Source organism: Vulpes vulpes, chromosome 8, assembly GCF_048418805.1.
Source record: "Vulpes vulpes isolate BD-2025 chromosome 8, VulVul3, whole genome shotgun sequence".
Taxonomy (NCBI): Eukaryota; Metazoa; Chordata; class Mammalia; order Carnivora; family Canidae; genus Vulpes; species Vulpes vulpes.
The window spans coordinates 61,244,350-61,265,282 of NC_132787.1; the positions used below are offsets into that span (position 1 = coordinate 61,244,350).

Genomic DNA, 20,933 nt, shown 5'->3' on the forward strand with positions numbered 1-20,933 from the left:
GATCTGTATTTCCAAAGGGATTTGGTTATCATTCAGTATTTTAGTCCTGAATCTTTCTTAGACATTGATGAAAGCCATGTACTTTCTACCCAGGAAAATGTGTGAATGCAAGCTGGCGCACACATGTCCACATGCACACTCACACACACACATGGTCCAAGGGTTCATGGACCCGTGGTTAAGGACTCTTAAATTCTATTAGGAGGTAGAAGTTTTGGCATCTAAGAGAGAGCAGAGGATGTTCTAGGTGGTACTGACAGGGAGAGTCCATCTGAAGGACTGGCTCTACTGTGAGCCATTGGCTGAAGGGCTTGTACCTGTTTCACATATAGGAGCTCGAGAGGCCTTGCTACCATTAACCCTGTTCTGGGCTTGGGGAGGGGAAGCCAGGAGGTAGAGAAGCTCTGGACACTTGTGTCCAGTGTTCAGCCATGAGAGATGTTTTGGAATGGATTGGGGGGTGGGGGGCTTAAACCTTGCACATGCTATGGCTAGGTACTGGCTAAGCATTTTGACCATCCAAAGCTCATTCACCCTTCACAACCACCCTGATAAATCAGGACTACTACTCTGTGCCATTGATGAGGATTATGAGATTTAGGGAGATAATTGGTCGAGGTCAGAAGCTGGTGAGTGTCAGAGCAGAGACTGAAACCCGGTTGCAGTAGTCAGACTTGTTATTGAAGACATTTTTTCCATCCTCTTCTCATGGCTCCTGCACCAGCCGAGGGTGCAAGCAGGCCAGGTGCTGTTCTGCCATTTCTGGCCTTCATCCCCATGGTTTTGGTGTGCCTACTGGGCTCTGCACTTCTCCCAGCCTATGCCAGATTCCAGTCAACTTTTCACTCTCACGTGGTCTGTGCCTCACATCTTCCCACAGTTACGACAATCTGAATTTCACTCCTTTAAGGCTGAGCTAATTAGCATCCTGCTTTCTCTATGCTGTCTTCCCGACCAGACCCATTCACTCCTGTAGCAGGCCATGGTGCCTGTCCTCTCCCACACTGAGCTCTAAAGTAGGGCTCATCTTTCCCCTTCCCCCAGCCTGGCTTTGCTCTGGATAATGCTCCATCTTTCCGTTTAGACTAGGACCTTTCCGTTGCAGGCCTGGTGTTCACTACACACGAGGCTTCAGGATGCCTAGCCCAGCGTGCCACCTAAACCAGGCATTCCAGAAGTTCCTCCTCCTGATGGTGATGACACCTGTGTTAACCGTACAGACAGGAAAACCCAACCCAGTGCTTTGGGATGTTTCCAAGGGCTCCTTGCCTGGTCTGGCAGGTAGGCTTTCTCCCCCTAGCAGGCCCCAGCCTGCTCTAGTCCTCAGTCCAGTCGAGGGGTTGCAATGGCTGTTATCCAGTTCGCCAACCAGAGCTGTGCTGTGTGAAAGGGGTGGAAGAACCAAAAGACCATGAAACAACACCGTGGCTTTTGAAACAGGTACATAGGCTTCCTTGTTTAATAGCAGTTAAGAGAAGAAAATGTACAGGAGGAATAAACATGCTCTTTCCACACGGGAGGTTCCCACTAACGACGAGGCCCATCTGCATCAGTAGCTTTACTAGTGAGTCTTAAAGAAAAAAGTTCCCTTTAGAGTTCAAAACGGACTCTCTTAAATTTCCTCCATAAACGTACAACTATTTGTGCAAAATAAAAAAGGCCATTTCCAACACATTAGTGAAAAGTAATTTTGAATGCAGGCAAAGGAAAAAAAAAAGAGGCAGTTGAAGTAACCAGGAAGAGGGTCCTGGGAGAAGAGAGGCTAAGGTAGAGGCACCTCTGTAGCAGGCCCCAGGGAGTCTTGAGAGGCTTTTATGAGGAAAGTCATGGCCATTGCCAAACTTGGGGATAAAGGGCCCTGGGTCTGGGGCTCGCTCAGAAAGCACTTGTCAAGTATGCAGTGAAGCTAGGCTGCCTTTGAGGCCTGAGAGACCGTTAGGCCTGGTAAACAATAGAAACACCGGGGAACACTCCTTGGAAGCTGGATGCTCCTCTTGTCAACAGGAACTCTGCTGGTTCCAATTTCCAGGTCCTGTTCTTCCTCACCCCCAACAGCTTCATTCATGGTCCACTCAGAGAGATTTCCTATGAATGTTAAAACTATCCAAGCTGCCTACACGATGACTGAAACTCACTAGGGTCCCAAACCAGAATGTCCCTTTAGAAACACGGGCCTGATTTCCCCAAAAACTTGGGTAAGTGTCACGCTAACTCTAAGGCCAGCAGGCTTCTAGCCATGGGTGTTCTTGTTCTCTTACTGAGACCTGCCAGGGCTCTTCCACATCTCTGGGCATTTGAGGTTAGATCTTAGGGGTCTGAGGGGCATGGGCACACGTACACAAGTCCTGTCAAGGGCTGGCCCACCTAGAGCCCGGAGAAAAACTCAAAAATCCTACTTCACCAATTCAAGCTACTTGGACATTGCTGCTCTGGGATTGTTGACCTCCCCTTGCGCAACAAGAGGGCATCTCTATAGACAACTCGGTAGCAGCATGTTGCTTTCCTCAGAGAAGACTGCAAGGAGACTGAGAGGGACAAGATCTACCAAAGGGTCCTCCCCTGAGCCTGGGACTTCTGTGTGTGAGGTACAGAGGCATTCCCATTCCTCCACCCTGTTCGCTTGTCCTACAGCCATCTTTCTGGGGTACAGGCTTGAGACCAGACCAGCAACGATGACTCAGAAAAGACAAAAACTGTGACATGCTTAAGGTTCTCTTTGTCTCACATCCCAGTCTCAGTACTCAGAGCTGAAAGTGTCTGGCTGCAAACTGGGGACCAGTGAAGGAGTGTGTGTTGGGCCCTTCTTAAGCAACAGGACTTCAGATTAGTGTAATCATTTTTTGCTCTCTCTCAATCAAGTCCAGGCCTTGGGCAATTGCATCTTGGGTCTTATTCCCATGGGTCCCCCACTCCCCATTGCCTTTGAAATTCTGGGTGGCAGCACTCATCCCTGACCCTCCTTCCTCCTGAGACCCCGGGTCAACCACCTGGGACTCAAGGTAAGCCTTAAAAAGCTTTTTCAGAGCTTCCAGGCAGCCTGGCCTCTTCAGATTTGTGGAAGGCTCATGTCTGCGTGCATAACCTCTCTCCCTTGGTTTGCAAGTCGGGTAGGCTACGGGTGGTTGGGGTGGGAAATGAAAAAGGAAGCACTGCCCTCCCTAGAAGCAACTCAGTAGCTGACAAACATAGTGAAGAATTCTGTTTGATGAGTTTCTCCTCCCACTAATCCAAGCTGGAAATGCCTGTGTGGCTTATTTGTCATTGTTTGGGGATGCACAATTATACTCTTGTCCATAGCCACGGGAGCACCTGCCTGGAGAGTTTTAAAGTGCAGGTTCCTCTGACTGACCTCACAGCAAAGCCCTTGCACTAATGTCAGGAGCCCATTTGCGACAGTGGACACAGCCTCCAAGCTACAGTCCAGACTCCCCTGGCAAGCTCCAGAATGTGTGGGATCAGTTTACAGATGGGGCCAAAAGATGGCTATGGGGATCTCAAGAGAGGATGGAAAGGCTTGGGCTTCCGTAAGAGCTTCATATCTAGCATATGACTTAGTAAGGGAGAGCTGGGCCACTAGTGACAAACTACTAGCCATGGTTGGCCCCGTCTACTTCATGGTGACAGTGGCCCCATCCCCACAGGCATCCTGTCTAGCAGCAGCTGCCCCTACAGCACAGAGCTGATAATATTCTTTTAAAGATGGCGGCCAGAGGGCTGGTTTTAAGATACAAGGAACACTCCCAAGTAATCTTCAGGTTTTACCTCAGGGTAAAGCAAGGGCCATTTTCAGGCTTCTGGAATCTGACTTATCCCAATGACACTACTGAAGGAGGCCAAGTCTGAGACTCTCTGTGAAGAGCTCCAGAAATAACTGTTGATCTGTGCTCTGAACCAAGTGCCCTGACCCTGAAAAGAAGACACGAGATGAACAGGGAAGGGACCAAGGCTCTGATTCCATTCACACTGGCTTTCAAGAGCCAATAAAACTCCTCCTAGTGTGGCGCAACCTGCAGTTAGTCATGGAGTCCAATTATTACCACTGTATACTCAGCTCTGTCTTGCCCCAGAACAATTAGCAGTAAAAGCACCAGGTCATATCTGGGCTAAACAAACTGCCAACCTTGGGGGATTGGAGTGAAGGTGTCCTCTGGCCACATGCCATGCTTGTTCCGCAGCCAGTGAAAGTTGGTGGACTGAAGAGGCAAGAACCTCCAGAACTGTGTGCTGCTCTTTCATACCCTAAGCAGTGATGTTTTCCAGGTCCCCTCCTTGTATCAGGAAGAGCCAACCTCACCTATGTGGTGAATGGGGCACCAGGGAGTGAACAGGAAATACTTTATTCTCTTTTTGCCTACTCACCTTACCTCCCAGAGCCAAGTACCCATTTCGTTTGTGTCATTCCTGAGCCCCAGACCTAGAGCCATGATGAAAGGTGGTTCACCATCCTGGGACTGGTGATACCACCATCTCTAGGCTATTACAGATAGTGCAGTGTAACTTCCCCTAAATCCCAGCCTAGCAACCTCTCACGTACGTGCTTTTCCTTGTGCCTCTTTTACTATAGGGAAAGATTATGCGAATACTGTACATATGTTATTAAAAAAATACATTTGCTCTCTTTGAAGAAGAATGCACAAATGCAGGGCAGCCAGGGCTGGGTCCTGGACTATGGGGCTGTCGTGGGTGGCCTCTGTGGGCTGGAGGCCAGCCTTCATGAGTGGTGGCTGCTGATGAGTCCCCGGAGCTGCTTGGCCACAGTGTCGATCAATTTCTGCTTGTCTCGCTCATTTTTCCGAAACTGTGCAAACATGTTGTTCTTGCGGCTGGTGTCCTTCATCCTAAACGGAGAAAGAAAGAGAGAGAGCAAAGTGTTTGAGGAGATGATGGTGGAACAAAAACTGGCAGGAGGCAGAATGGCACAGTGCGTCTTCGCCTCCACTCAGAGCTGAGAGAGTCTGGAATATTTCCATTGCAGGCCCGTACTTATCTACTATTTGGAAAGCTGTCCTGCTTTCACCTTTGGAAGACAGTCAAAAGCCAGCTCTGGAGGGGCTGACCCCCTATCATCCAGACCCACCCTACCTATTTCCTTACTTTCTATCTCCAGTTATGCACCTGATACAGGTATGTGGAGCATGCTAAAGCCCTGATGGTCAATAGACTCTTAGAATATCTAGGATCCACTTATCATCTCATGAGCTTATGAAATTCTGCTGGGATCTTAAAGCTTGTATTTGAAAGATAAAGCAGAAAAATCCTCTCAACTAGCAATTCCAAGAGGAAATGAATAACTGAAAGCCACTGTGTCTTTCTAAACTTCAGCACCTGGTTACTCTCTCCCATCCCTAACAAAACTAAAGGCTCAACTGATCTCTTTTGTCCCAGAGTAGGGACAAAGATCCAGAGGCGGTGGCTGAGTCCATGGTGCTGAGGAGAGCAGGGGGACCGTCCTTTCACTGGAGCCAGAACTTTAGGCAAGAGAAGCCCCTGAGAACTTGAGGGCTGTCCATACCATCAGACCTTTGACTTCTGCAGAGCTTTCTATTACCAGGTCCTGCTAAAGCTCCAGAGATGGCATATTCTTAGAGCACAAACCATGGGTAGTTCTGGCCAACGGTTGTGGCCAGATGGAAAGACAACCAGGAAGCATGGATAAAGTCAAGACCAGGCTGGGGCTTCACAGAAACACCCAAGTCTGAGTGAGCCATTGTGATAGAATGTGGGAAGGTACTAATCCCTGCAGAGTTCATAACCTCTGACATCTGCCTGTTAACTCTGGCCTCAGCCTCTGCACACTGGACCTCCAGGCCACAGCTAGTTCTGGTGTTAGAGAATTAAGAACACCACCCAGACCAACTTCTTGGGGTTGGTATAGGTAGTCTTCACCACCATCCCCCAGGAGCCTGGCTGGCTCTCTGACTTCACAGTTCCCTGGGCTGCATGGAGACAGGTCAGAAGAAGGGCTGGGGGGAAGGAACCTGTTAACCTTGGTAATCTACCTCCAGGTAAACTTCCCAGGGGCCTTCAGCCAAACCTGGTCCATTTTTTTCCCCTATGGGGTGGCTCTTGTGCACAGGGGCAGATTTGAGGCCAATGGGTTAAAAGGCTAGAGATGCTACAAGGGCATTTATATTCAGGATATTCTGATAAGCATCAAAACTGTGTGGTTGGGGCTGACATTAACAGCCATAAATGAGTTGAGACTTTTCTCTCAGATCTAAGCTTAAGGGCTTGCAGGTTGGAATTCCTTAAGTGAACTCAGAACACTGAATATTGGGTACAACCACCCACATGTGCAGGTCTATGCTTGGAGGTGAGGAAGAAGGAGAGGTGACAGATGTTGGTTGATAAGAAAGCACAGGATCCTCGAGGCTATGGTGATCACTGTATTTAATCCCTTGCACATTAATTGCACAATTATGTTTGTGGAACTTGCCTGGCTTTATTTATTTATTTTTAAAAATTTATTTATTTATCCCAGAGGACTCCCTTTCCTTTGCTGAATATGCTATGAATCTAAACAAAAACAACATAAAACAAAAAAGAAAAAAAAGGAGGAAGGAAGAAAAAACACTCCCTTCACATAAAGGGTGGTCGTTTTAAGGTCCTACGTGATCATTAATTTCATGACTCCTCGAAGCTGCCCAGAGACGGGGAGCTAGAACTGGCTTTCAACTCCCATAAGGCAGCTCCTGTAATAAGGTAGGAGAGAGGGAGGAAGAGGGTGCTCTCTGAGCCTCAGGAGTTCTTGACCAGTAAGGCCTAGAGTTGGGATTACTCAAAAGATAAACTCATGTGCCCTGATGGCTGATGGTGGTGTGCCAGTGTGTGCCTTGGAATGCTCCCAGTCCAAAGGGTAGTCCTTCTCCCCTCCCCTCCTGGGATTCTGATCTACTTTGGCTATGGCCACCTCTCAATGACATAGGTGCCTCTTCTCCTTCCTGAATGTCCTGAGTATGTCTTTGGGTCTTTTTACGTCTCACCCTGCCAAGAAATGCCAGGTTGAAAAGGAGAGATTGTCAAGCTCTGTGGTATATCTGGCTGTGGGGAAAGCAGGAAAGGGTCAGGTAAGAGGACTGATTCCTATGAGGCTGGGAAATAGGAATGTTAGTGATCTGGGTGGCCTCTAGCCCAACTGTGTTTGGGAGGAAGCTTTTAAACTCTGATGATTGCTAGGGACAAGCACATGGCTATGTTACTTTCAGGCCTTCAGAATGCTATAGAGAGGCTGATTCTTTTAGCCTATTATTGATCTACAGAAAGTGGATGAGGCACTCTCTCTCAGATCTAGAGATTCTTAGGAACAGACAAGTCAAGGACTGTTGAGAGAAGGAAATAGAAGGGAATCCCACAGACTGTTTGGACACACAGTGAGTATGATGTCTAAACACCAGCTGAGAGGCCTGCAATGAGGGACATTCATTTCAGTTGGGATTAGGCCTTGCCTCCAATAAAAAGTCTTCCACAGTAGACAGGGGTTGCAGATCATAACACCATGGGCTTCACTACCAGGAAGTGGGGGAGACTGCCGAGGAGCTCCCTTCTGTCAGGGCTGACATTCAAGCCTCGCACCAGCAAGGGCATAGACTGTGCCAGGAAGCTGAGTGGGAACAATCTTTTACCTGGCACCCACGGGGGGAATAATCCCTGCCACCAGCTCCAGCCCCATAGGAATTGGGAGGCCAATGGTCACTCTAAGGACCAAGGACAGAGGAGATAGCCAGCCAGTTGGCACCAGGCCAGTTTAGTAGATTAGTATGTTAGGGTGGAGACACCTCACAGGGTAGGGATTTAGTGTAGTCATTAGTGTCAGTGAGGAAACCAGAAGGACTCGCCTCAAAGTGGTGGAAAAGGCCCAAGTGGATAATATACTTACTCTCTAGATATCCTAGGGAGGAAGGTCATTGGGAGAGAGGATAATGGGAAACAAAGTTAAAATGGAAACATTAGTCTGTCATGGCTGCAGAAAAGTACACCCTGGGCTCTGAGATTCTTGGCTCCAAACACACTCCTCTGCATCCTGCTCTTGCCTACTTTCCCTCTCCCTCCTTCCCCCTTTTTAATTGCCTAGTAGGGAGGACACACCTAAGCCTTTCCTTCTGCTTGAGGTTCAACTCTGGTCTCCTAGATGCCAGTCCATGTATCTAAGTTCATATACGGCCATAAATGTACTTGTTGTGCTGCTTAGGTGCAGGGTACTCTTCTAAGAAGCTGGGAACTAACAGGTGTGATGACAAGAAAAAGCTGCCCTTTTTCCAAGCTGCCTTGGTTTCTGGCCTGCCAGCTCTCAACTAGGTTAGGAAAAGCCAGAGCAGAGCTAGGCTGCATAACAGATCCCAGCATCTGTGTGTTATACTGGCGAGCCATGAGATGGTCCGGAGCTGGCCAACTCAATCTCAGTGGTAGCACCTGTGCTGGCCAGTGGCTGCCCAAAGTGAGAGTAAGACACCTTGTCCAACATAGCTTTCTTGGGACAGTTGGCACAACAAGGCTCAACCTGGCAGGGAATGGGAGGAGGGGGTGCTGGTGAAGGTTTCGAGAATTCGGGGAACTTTTCTGCTAGAAACCACAGAAGCCATCTTCTGTGGGGCTGAGTGGGGCGAGTCTCACTCTGTTCACCAGGCAGCCTGAACCCAAACTTAAGGCATCTTCCTTTCTTCTCTTGCCAGTTCTAGTCAAAGAGATGTTGCTTGTTGGCGCTCAGGAATTAAGAGTCTACAAGAAGGTGGCCAGCCTCCCAAATCCTGTGGTGGAGCTTACTGGGAGCACTTATGACAACTTCCAGAACAGGGCCTCTCTGCTGTCTTTTGAAGATTTGAAGGTATTTTCAAAGAGAAAATTATCCCTGACCCTGACTCCCATGCCCTTTCCCCCACCTCCCAACAGAGACCACTGGACTGGGTACTCACTTCTCAAGCAGGGTCAGAGCCGTCACTGGGTTTACCCGCAGGTACTTGCAGTTGGGCTGACCATAGTCAGCAAGGTAGGTTGACCAATCCCACTGGATGAAGAGATCCAAAAGCTAGAAAATATTCAAACCCCACCCCAGGGATTAATCAAACAAGACAAACTGGGTTTCAGAAACCCCTATCACTTTACTATCACCTAATAGTAGATTTGAAAAATAAAGATAAAAATGTAGTAAGAGAAAATAGCTAAAGACTGTAATGCAACTATGAAAATAAATGAGCAATCAGTAGAAGGCCAAGCCATATTTGCCATAAGCACTGCAATGCTGCTAAGACTGCAGTATAGGCCAACATTTAGCTCTCAGAGGCAGGCCTGAGACTGAGGCAAAACACAAGACTATCATAATAACTGGTCACTTATTACTTTAGTGAATACCTATCAAATGCCTTCCATGTGCCAAGCACCATTCCAGAAGCTTAGAATTCAACAATGAACAATTAAAGGTGGATGCAGTCCAGCGGCACATATGCAACCATATAACCTTTGAGGCTAAAAGGTGTGGGTTCAAGAACCAGTTTCACGACTTGCTGAATTGACTTTGCCCAAGTTACTCAGTTGCTACCATGAGATATACTGAGACGATATATATTGGTCTCTGGCCCTGGTTGTTGGCATACAGCTCCTAAAACCCTTGTAATTTGCTAAGTGATGAGGATACTAGGAGCATCTCTTGTCCTAATATTAGCTTTTGACCTCTGTTCTTGACACAGATCTCCTCAAACCTATGCAATTTCCTGGGTGGCAGGAGTATCTTTTGTTCTAATGAGGTGACCCAAGGTAGGCTCCCGGATAAGAACTGGTCACTGGAAAGATCAAGCCATGATTAGAAGCTTGGAATTTTCAGCCGCATCACCCATTCTCTTGAGAAGGGAGAAAAGCTGAAAACAGAGTTAATGATCCATCATGCCCAGGTGATGAAGTTTCCATAAAATCCCCAGAGTACGGGGTTTGGTGAACACATGGAGATAGAGTGGTGTGCCTAAGAGGAGCATGGAAGCTCCTTCATGTCCTTTTCCCTGTACTTTGCCTCATGCATCTTCCACCTGGATGCTCCTGAGTCATGGCCTTTTCTAATAAACCTGACATCTAGTAAGCTGTCTCCTGAATTCTGGGAGCCCTTGGAGCAATTCAGCAAACTTGAGGAGGGGGTCAAGGGAACCTCCCATCTACAGCAGTTGGTCAGAAGCCCAGGCTGACAAGCAGGTGGCTGGTGTCCCGACTGGAGGGAGGGTCTCGTGGAACTAAGTCCTTTACCTGTGGGATCTGACGCTATCTGTGGGTTAACAGTGTCAGAATTGAGTCAAATTGTAGGACATCCGGCTGGTGTCACAGGGAATTGCTTGATGTGGGGAAAAACATCCACACATTTGGTGACCAGAAGTGTCAGAAATGAAATGTTTCATATGAGTAGTAAAGGAGACTCAAGGGAGAAACACAGGAGGGAAGAACTAAGCTTTTCTTTATGTGGAAAACATAGAACTGAGTTTTTCCTTTATAGTCACAGACACAGACACATGCCTATAGTATGTAAACAGGACACGGGGACAATATAGAAACACTGAACAGAACCATGAATAGATCACATAGTATTCTGTGAGGCAATCTGTGTTGTACCTCTGTGGACACTGGCTGAGTAGATGAAAACTAGGACCAAGGTAGGTCAGGACTGAAAAGTGGGCTTAGTCCATGGTTGTGGGCACAGAGCCTGGCACCAGGGTCAGGAGTGTTCAAGAGGAATGCCATGGAGTTAGGAGGGCCAAGAACTTGATGTATCTAAGATGAGGAGAGCACTCTGAGAGTATACTGAGTTCTAAGTCTGGGGGAGATTCTAACTTAGAGAAACTTGAATAAATTTTGTCAAAGGCTTTTGTTCCCAGCCAGATGTAGCCTCAAGTTACCAAATATTTAAAACAAATATTTTAAAACTCTTGAGTAAAACTAAAAAAGAAATTGGTACATTTCAAAGGTTAAGTGACAAAGGGGAAACTGTTGGCTCCCCTTGTAAGCTTCTAGAGGGGGTAAAGTCCTGTTCTCACATTGCTGCACAGGAGCACCCTAAGCAGTCTTTCTAGCAATAAGATACACATAAAGGCTGCCGGACTCCAGGCATGTCCGTACTTCTCCCTTTCCAACTGCTGACGGAGGCAAGTGGGTGGCCATCTCTCTGTGTGGAACAAAGACCAGAGAAACCTAGAGTCCAATCCAGTGCCAGAACCTGGGCTCCAGGCACACCTTCCTCCCGTCTATCTTTACTGTGCCACTGGGCAAACAGGCACCGTGGGCCTTGCCCTGCTTGGCTAAGCCTCCTCTTCCAACCATTCTTTTAGAACAGTTGTTAGAAACCTCCCCAGGCAGGACAGGAATTGGCTGAAAGCCTGAGCCTACAACTGAGAAAAGCCCCTATACCCTCAGCCAAGAAAGGGATGTTAAGATGAGAGGAGATGGAAGACAGATGAGCAGACACATTGGTTGGTCTAGGCTGGCCTGGCCCCAAAGAGCCCTCTCAGGCCTCTTTCAGGTCAGGCCTATTTTAGTTGGCAAGTAAAAGGGCTTCTTCCACTTCCTTTCACTGCCCCAAGGCCTCACAGAGCTCTGCTTTAGGAGAGAATTTTCCCTGACTTCCTCCTACTCTAACTGGGGTGTCTCTGGCCTGTAGTCCCCAAAGGCCAGGCAACAGAGTTCCTCTTCACCTACTCCTAGGAGTGCGATAGACATTTGGAGCATCCCTTGTTCTGTAGTCCTTCCACTACTGTGCTTTATAAACATAATTTTGCCTTTTCCCCAAACCCCAGGAAAAATGTATGAAAAAAGATAGCATTCTCTTAATCAAAATTCCTTCTCAGAAAATGTAAAAAACCTTGGGGAGTTTGTTATTGTTTGTACACTGGGGAGCTAATACAAAAAACAAAAAAAGTGAATGAATAAGTTGACTTGGAAAACTTGGAAAACCTGAGCTCTTAAAATGCTTTTAAGGTATCGTCAAATGTGGACATGCACACGCATTTCATAAAATTACATTCTCTATTAATGAGTTCCTAGTTTCTGCGATGGAATTAATGGTATCCATATTTTCTTCCATATTTTCTGACTTATTGCCAAGAAAGCCATGTCCTTCTGGCTGATGACACCGGTGAAAATGACCAATGGGTATGGAGATAGTTGACGATTTAGCTCTACAGTTTTCTATTTTTATCATCCGGCCAAAGTCTCTCAATGCCAGTAAGGAGCCTAAAAGCTCTGGGATGACAAGCTACTTAATTGCTCCCACTCTGAGCATGAAACTACACAACTCTATTAAGCTCAACCAGTCCAAGCCTGTCGATCACACTCTGGGTCTGTGTTGCTTTCCATAGTCCTTTCCAGGGCCGGTGCCCAGATGTTACAGCTTCCTCTGAGACAGATGGACATAGACTAGAGTCTGGGCACTGCCGAACCAAGTTAGCTGCACAGGGCACGGTTCCACCAGATTCCACGGAACAGTGTGAGGAGGCCAAGAGACGGAGCAGGCCTGTTGGTCAACATGGCACTTTGATTCCAAACTGACTTGCAAAGGTGAACCAGCCCCTTGCAGCCTGGGTCTCTGCAAACAATGGCCTTGTTAGATCTCAGCTCAAGGATGCAAAACATTCGGTCATCATGAATGATCCCATTCTTTTTAACTTGTGAAATTTTTCATTTGGAAATAATTTCAAACTTATTACGAAGTTGCAAGAATAAGCATAAAGAACATCATATGCCTTCCTCCCACATCCATCCATTACCAACATTTCACACCATATGCTCTAGCCTTTGTGTGCTCTTTCTCTCTGTACACACATGGGCACACAAGATCTTTCTTTTCCGAGTCTCTTAAAAGCAAACTGTATGTACCGTGGCCCTTTATTCCCAAATACTTCAGCATTCCTAAGTATTAGGGATATTCTTTTACATAATCATCATAGTTTTCAACTGCAGAAAAGTTAATACTGATACAGTCTGTATTCTAATTTTAGAAATTGATTCAAAAATGTCCTGTATGCAGACTTTTGTTTTTGTTTTGCTCTACTACATCACATAGTTTAGGATTAGGTATTGCATCTAGTGGTTTCTTCAGTCTCCTTTAATCTGGACTATTTCCACAGCTTTTCTTATATTGGTCTTTTTGAAGAATATGGTCCCCTGCCTCCTTTTCCCTATGCAGTTTTGTTTTTTTTCTGGTGCTTTCTCATAATAAGATTTAAGACTGGCATTTCTGGCCAGAATACTAGTTCAGTGATGCTGTGTACTCCTCAGGGGATCACATCTGGAGGTATACACTGTTTGTGTCTCATTGGTGGTATTATTTTGATCAGCCAAGAGGTTGTCTGATTCCTCCCTGTCTAGGTATTATGTTTTCCTTTGCAACTAGTAAGCAACTGAGGAGGCAATTTAAGGCCATGCAAATATACAACTCCTGATTAAAATCTCCCCTCAGATTTAGTATCCATTGAGCGTTCCTGTCTATATTACCTTTACTATGATGGTTGCAAATGGATGGCATTCCAACTCCACCCTTCTTTCCACACTTATCAGTTGTCACTTTGCATTCTTCCCCACTAACTTACATATTTACTTATGGTATGGATTCCTCGGTTCCCATTTCTTCAATGGCTTATATTCATTACTATCTCTAATTATTTTGATGCTCAAACTGTCCCTTGATTTGACAAGTGGGAGCCCTTCTGAGCTGGAGCCTGTGCCCTTGTGACATGCCCCATATATTTTTTGAGGACTTCCTCACTTTCTGACATAATAAGGTGCTGCAGGCTTGTCTTACATCTAACCTGCCACAGCCATTTCTCTGAAGAGCTCTTCTTTCAGTGGTAATGTTATAGAGACCAGGATTTGGGTGTTGGGTGTGCTTATTACTACTGGACTGTTTTTGTTCATTGCTACTGGAGGGCAAATTGTGGGAAGTTAAGCCCTTTCAGCAGACAGAGCTAGAAAACACATGCATGTAAATATACATATGTGTGTGCGTGCACATATGTGCATGTGTACATTGGTGTAAGCATGTACCCATACATATTTTAGAAATGATGCATTTACACCAACACCTCAAATTCTAATCATTCTCACAGAGTTCTTTCTTGCCTTCCTCTATTCTGTATTGGTACTTGCTTTCTTCCACAGTGAGAATCCTGGCTCTCAAGAACATCATTTCATTTACTATTTTGCTCAGTCCTATAATATATCTAAAATAGGTTTGGAATTATTTGTACATACGACTACAAAAAAAAGCTTATTAAAAAAAGAGCTTGGGATATGCTTGCAATTTTCCCTCCCAACTCAAGACTGAGCATACAATCAAACACTGTGTTTCTAAATCACTTGGGTAAGCTCTTGATTTTCCCTTCAGTGTAGTTACGGTATTTATTTAAATGCAACTGGATTCATTTGTGTCCACTTGCTTTTAGTTTTAGGCTCTTCCTTCTCATCCTTGTTAATTTAATTTTTTTAAATATATAGGACATTAACATGCTTCCAAAAGCAAAATTATACAAAAAAAAATCAACTCGGAGAAGTGCCGTTCCTTCTCTTGCTCTATCTCTTTTACCCCAATTCCTTCCATGCTTCACTGGTAACCAACCAGCTCCATTGGTTTTGGATTTGTCCTCCCTATGCTTCTGTTTGTGAGGACAGGCAGAGGCACCTCTGCTTTCTTCTTGCTTGCTTGCTTTCACAGAAAGTGGCCTATTATATATGCACTTTAAGAACTCTTACCTCTTGATGTTCATAAGTAGGTGGTGGGTGGAGAAGAAGAAAGGAGGGTCACAGGTGAAAGACTGAACTTAAGATCACTTCCATGATCTTATAATTTGAACATCACCTTGCAATTTTTACCATATCCTCATGCTCTGTGTTTTCATTTACTTAACATTTTTTTTGGTATCGATTTATGTTTTGATCATAAGAAACACATAGAAGAACACTTGACATCGCTCTCACAAATGGGAACCCATTCCTATTTGCCATAAGTGGAAGATGTCTTGAATCCTAGTGTCACCATGAGGCACTGTCCCCGCCACTAAGACTAAAAAGGAATAGCTTAAGACATGGTTTAGCATTTCATGGTGCCTCTGGGTGCTACTGAAACCTGCATCTTGAGTACTGGAATGCCTTCTGTACCTCCAGTATTCCATCCACCCTATGTTTTGGGTTTAGGTTGTGATTTCAGCCAAGAGTTCAGTGATGGGGATCACTTGGGGGACCCCAACGGGGTCCATAGCCAAGGGTCTGTTTTGGCTGGTGAGGCCTAGCAAGCCTGGCTGGGCTGGGAAACATGGTAACACAACCACATAAATAGTTCATTTTGCTCACAACCAGGTACCCTCATTAGTGTGTTTCCCTAATAGTTGGCTTTGGGTGAGTTCTTACTTCTGCATCAGAACATTGTTACAAATCTTGATGCTGCATGGAATGACTTCTGATAGGATTTATAGAACCACACTTTGAGCCTGCACTATGTTCATTCTATTTATATTTAAGAGATCCCTCCCCCCGCTTTTAAAAAAGATTTTATCTTTAAGTCATCTCTATACCCAACATGGGGCTTGAATTTATAATCGCACGATCAACAGTTGCATACTGACTGAGCCAGCCAGGTGCTGCTGGATTTCTTAAGAGTTGAATAAAAATTATAAATAACCTACTAAAGTTTAAAAAGTTCAAATGAAGTAATCCCTTTTCATATTAACTCACAAGATTTGAAAGAGTAATAATAAAACATTTGCTTGTCTTAGATTTTCTTAATGAAGATGCAAACCTACTGAATTCAGAGAATTTTTTAAAGCATCCACTATGTGCAAAGAACATGGCTGGGCCTTTCAAGTACCATTAAAATAAATGGTTTACCCTCATATAGGAGAATAAAAGAAAAGCATGAATAACTGTAATCCAAGCCAAATCAGTGAAATGTTATTAAATGACATGTACTAGTCTGGCTATTCCTCCTTTTTGAACTCAATCAGCTGAATTATTTTACAAAATTTTTACTTATAACAAAATTTAAACAGCAAATACAAATTGTGGTGCAACCCACAACACACACACACACACACACACACACACACACACGTGCACACACTACATGTGCTTTAAGTTTATTCTGGTTATTACATAATGCCTAGAGGTGTCTGGAATCATCTCAGCAATATTAAATGCCAGTTAGGCTTATATCACTGCCATAAAGTTCAATATAGAAATTTGCCTGCATTTTATTAACATCAGTGGGGGATTTTTTTAAATTCCTATTTTGAAATAATTTTAGGCTTATGTAAAAGTTGCAGAAATAGTTTGGTCAGTACCATTTACCCAGCATTTCCCATTTCACATATTACATTGCCATCGTATAATGTTCAGAACCAAGAAATTAACACTGGCACAATACTATTAACTATGACTTTATTCTGCTTTTGCTAGATTTTCCACTAACATCCTTTTTCTGATCTACTCCAGGATCCCACATTGTGAATTTACTCATCATGTCTCCTTCATCTCTTCCAATCTGTTACAGTTCCTCATTCTAATCTTTCAAGACCTTGATACTTAGTTTACCTTTGATCTTTTATTTTATAGACTGACCCTTAATTTGCATCTGCCCAATATTTTCTATGGTTAGACTGAGACAGTAGTTCTTAGCCAGGGGGAATCTCACCTCTAAAGAGACATCTGGCAACGTTTGGAGACATTTTTGATTGTAACAAGGCTGGGGTAGTAGTGGTGGTGATGATGCTGCTTCTAGTGGGCAGAAGCCAGGGAAGCTGTTAAATGTCCTACAATGCTCAAGACAGCCCTCATGACAAAGAATTGCACAATCCAGAATGTCATTAGTGTTGAGGTTATGCACTTTTTGCAAAAATACTACAGAAATGATATTGTATCCTTTTTAGTGCACCAAGATCAATTGTACATGATGGTCACATCTCATTACTGGTGATACTAATCTTGCTCGATCACTTGGCTAAGGTGGTGGCTGATGACTTGCTTTGCTGCAAAGTTCCTATTTTTACCTTTGTAATTAATATGGTTCGTGAGGTAGTTACGTTTTGAGACTATGCAAATATCCTGTTTTCCCTCAAACTTTTGTCCACCAACTTTAATATCAACTGGTGAATCTTGCCTGCAACAATATTTACTGTGGTGGTTGACTATTTCTCTCTCATTCCTTCTGTAGTTATTAATTGGAATTCTGTGTGGAAAAGTACTGTCCCTTCTCCTCCTCTTATTTATTTGTCCAATTATTTATATCAGTATTATCTCATGAATATTTTATTTCACGGGTTATAGTTTAATATGATCATTAATTACATTTTTTCCTAATTGTTCCAGTCTTGGTCATTCGGAGATTGACTCTCCAGTGTATTTTTGACCAGCCCTTCCCTTTCTCGAACACTTGCTTACTTTCTGGAACTAAAATGTTGCAAGCTCATCTTGTACCTTCCCTGCCCCTGCTCTCAATCAGTCACTTTTTCAGAAAGCTCTGGTTGCTTTTACTAGAGAATGTTTTTTAGAAGCCAAGATCTGAGCAATTAGCATGCCCATTTCTACTGGGGTATTAATGTTTCTAGGTCATTTCAATGGACAGAGCTAAGAAATAAATGTATGTTTCCTGACTTGAATGTAACAAACACATCTATATTTATTTCTGTATCTATTTATATATTAAAATCATGAGTTCCTATCTGGTGTCTCCGTTTGCAGTCCAACACCACAGGGTTCACGCTAGCCTTTCCCTCTTTCCTTTTTTTATCATTTATTTCTCCAAGAGTGAGAAACCTGACTCTCATTATCTATAATCTATTTTACTTATTTGTTCAATCCTAGCATAAAGTATTTTGGAATTGCTGATCCATACTCCCGTGAAAAATAAATTTACTAACTAGAGCGTAGTATCTACTTTTTTCTTTTTGTCTTTAGGCTTGTAATTTCCACCCGAAATACTGGTTTCAAATTTACTTGGGTTAGTTTTTCTCTTCCTCACCCCTTTCAGTGTGGTTATATTATTCTTTCATAATTCAGTTAGATTTATTTTTCACTGCTTGTGTTCCATTGTGGATTCCTCCCACATTCTGGTTGATTTTTTTATTATTTATTTATTTTGGGGAATGAGTCAGAGCTATCTAAAAATTGTACTCAGAAGTATCGCTCCCTCCTCATCCAAACTAACCTGTTCTAGTCTCTTCACTTTTTCTATATCCTTCCTATCCACGCATTGCACCTAATTGCACCTCACCAATTTAGTTTCTGGTTTATTCTTCTTTTATTAGTTTTGTACAAATGGGAATACACATGTATGTTTTCTTATACCCTTTTCTTTCTCACTTGAAGGTTAACATACCATAGATACTCTTTTTACACTTTGCTGTTTCTCACTTAATGATATGTCCTAGAACTCTCTCCCTAAATGCTGATTCCTTATTAATAATCATATTCATTATTTATTCATATAAATGCTACTTTTGTAAACCAGGTAAGTCATTTTCAGACATTATGTTTTGGGGCATTTTATCATTAAACTGGCAGCATACAGGAGTATGCTCGATACTTAGAGAGTAGGGACATACTGATAAATGTTAGGACAACTTCAGTCAAAAGAAAACTCAACAAATCATTAATGATGCTTTGACTGCAAACAGAGTTATTTGTTGATGTTAGTTGTCCTCAGAGGAGGACAACTAAAGTAGTGTAGTAGTTGATGTGACACTTTATCAGCTATATAGGTTAACAAAACTGTATATTATATTACTGGGTAGCATACAAAAATATGTACAAGTGGGAAAAGTTAGGATAGGAAAGACATTTGAATCATGTCATACAAGTAGATACTATAATGAGCTCTTTCTATCTCTTTTTTGCTTCCTATATGACTTTTAATCCATATAACTTTTAACTAGGGCTTTGGCAGTTCTAAAGCTATCTCCATTATATTTCTTAGTTATTTCAGAACACCCTCATAGTTTAAGGATTCATATTAAAATTCTGACTTCATGGGGGATGTGGTGGGGAGGACCAAGATGGAGGACAAAGGAGAAGCAAGTTGCTGTAAATCACGAGATAAACATGTGATACAGATGGCTTGATGGCTCACTCCCCAAGATGCCCCAGCTATTTATTTTTAAAAACCCTCATTGATCCAGGGGCACCTGGGTGGCTTAGGCAGTTGAGCATCTGATTCTTGATTTTGGCTCAGATCATGATCTCAGGGTCATGAGGTCAGTCCCTGTGCTAGGTGTGGAGCCTGCTTAAGATTTTCCCTCCCCTATGCCCATGCATGTGTGAGAGCATGTGGGCGTGGATGTGCTCTCCCTCTCTCTCTCTAAAAAAAAAAAAAAAAAAAAAAAAAAAATCCTCCATTGATTCAGGCTCTGGTACTTGCCTGAGGCTAGGTCAAAATTCTAAACAGACTTTCCTTTTTGTAGAAGTAGCTGAGAAAGACTAGAAAAATCCAAATGACTCAAAGTAAAAACTAGTCTAAGGGGACAGAGTGAGTTAACTGGACAGAGGACAGATAGAATTATAATAGTGGAACAAATGCCAACTTCCAGAAAAGGTCTTTGGAATGAGATATGAAGATAAAGTAGGGCTCTGTTGATCTTGGTTAGTGTATACCAACATACATGCTTCTCTAGCAGAAAATGTACAAGTAATTCAAATGGATGAGCTGTGAATGGATAAAGGAGAAGGAAATCTTCAAGTAACAATTATAGATTAATATTTAAGCAAACAATTCTGGGGATCCCTGGGTGGCTCAGTGGTTTGGCGCCTGCCTTTGGCCCAGGGCGCGATCCTGGGGTCCCGGGATCGAGTCCCGCGTCGGGCTCCTGGCGTGGAGCCTGCTTCTCCCTCCTCCTGTGTCTCTGCCTCTCTCTCTCTATGTCTATCATAAATAATAAATAAATAAATATAAAAATAAGCAAACAATTCTGATGGTGCCCTTGTGCTCTCATAGGTAGAAAGGATTGCCCAAAGAACTCAGAAAGTCAAGATGAAGAGACTGGTGAAGAATGCCCTGCATGTTACCACTACTGGACTAGGGCTTGTCAACCAAACCAATTCATATCATGCTTACTTTTGGGAAAGAGAATCTATATATTTTTTGCCTTCATTACTAATTTTGTGATCGGAGCCTCATTTCCCATGTAGTAGATGGGGAGTTGCCTAGGATGAGGATCATGTTTTCTCCTTCTGACTCCTACATAGCTCATACATGGACCAGTGTTGGGCTAGATTCCCATCAGACAGTCAGCAAAGATATGTTACATGGAATTAAAATAGGTGAACTAACATTTTATAGGTACAGTTTTGGCTAGATGCTGGGACAGTCTTATTAATGTGTGCTTTCACAAGAAACTTTCCAATGGACTAAACTGAAGGTCCTCTTGACCAGCACTAGAATGGTGGTTGAGTGAGGAAGAAGGAAACATCAAACAGGAGAGATAATACCTATCACATGTGAGTGGGAACCCAGCCCTGGATATGTGGTTCCAAAGTTCCATAGGAAGATCCCTAGGACTAGCAAATGGGAACTCAGTAGTTGTTTGGCTCCAACGCGACTTCTGGGCTAGCTCCTAGTGGGCAGTATGGGGCCAATCTCACATTAGGGAGAGCCTCCTCCTCCCAGAATGTCTGCCAACATTCCATGGGAGTAAAGGATCATAGGAGCTAAGGTACATGCAGACAGACACAGGTACAAAGACACACTGGCAACTGCCGCGCCTCTTTCCCCCAGGGGTGCTTTTCTTTACATGTTTTCTCTTGAACAGGCACACTGAATCTTGTAGAGAATTGTGCTCCCAAAGCAGGTGTGTCGTTGAAGTCAACTTGATGTACAAAACCCTGAATCTGCACTTTACATATATTCCAGAATAATTTTTCACATTAAAGAGGACAGACTACAAAACAAGTCCAAATAACATACTCTTCTGAGACATTTAACATATAAT

General features: G+C 43.8%; 1 protein-coding gene across 3 annotated transcripts in view; it reads right to left on the reverse strand.

The window, feature by feature from the left end:
• Positions 1–1,429: 1,429 nt before the first annotated feature.
• Positions 1,430–20,933, reverse strand: part of EXOC6B (exocyst complex component 6B) — a 616,640-nt gene continuing 597,136 nt past the window's right edge. For all 3 annotated transcript variants that reach the window (XM_025994563.2, XM_072766927.1, XM_072766926.1), the window contains 2 exons: positions 8,910–9,022; positions 1,430–4,838 (listed from right to left, as the gene is read on the reverse strand). In XM_025994563.2, the coding sequence (XP_025850348.1) occupies positions 4,712–4,838; positions 8,910–9,022 (240 nt within the window). In that variant the 3' untranslated portion in view covers positions 1,430–4,711. The remainder of the gene's footprint in view (positions 4,839–8,909; positions 9,023–20,933) is intronic.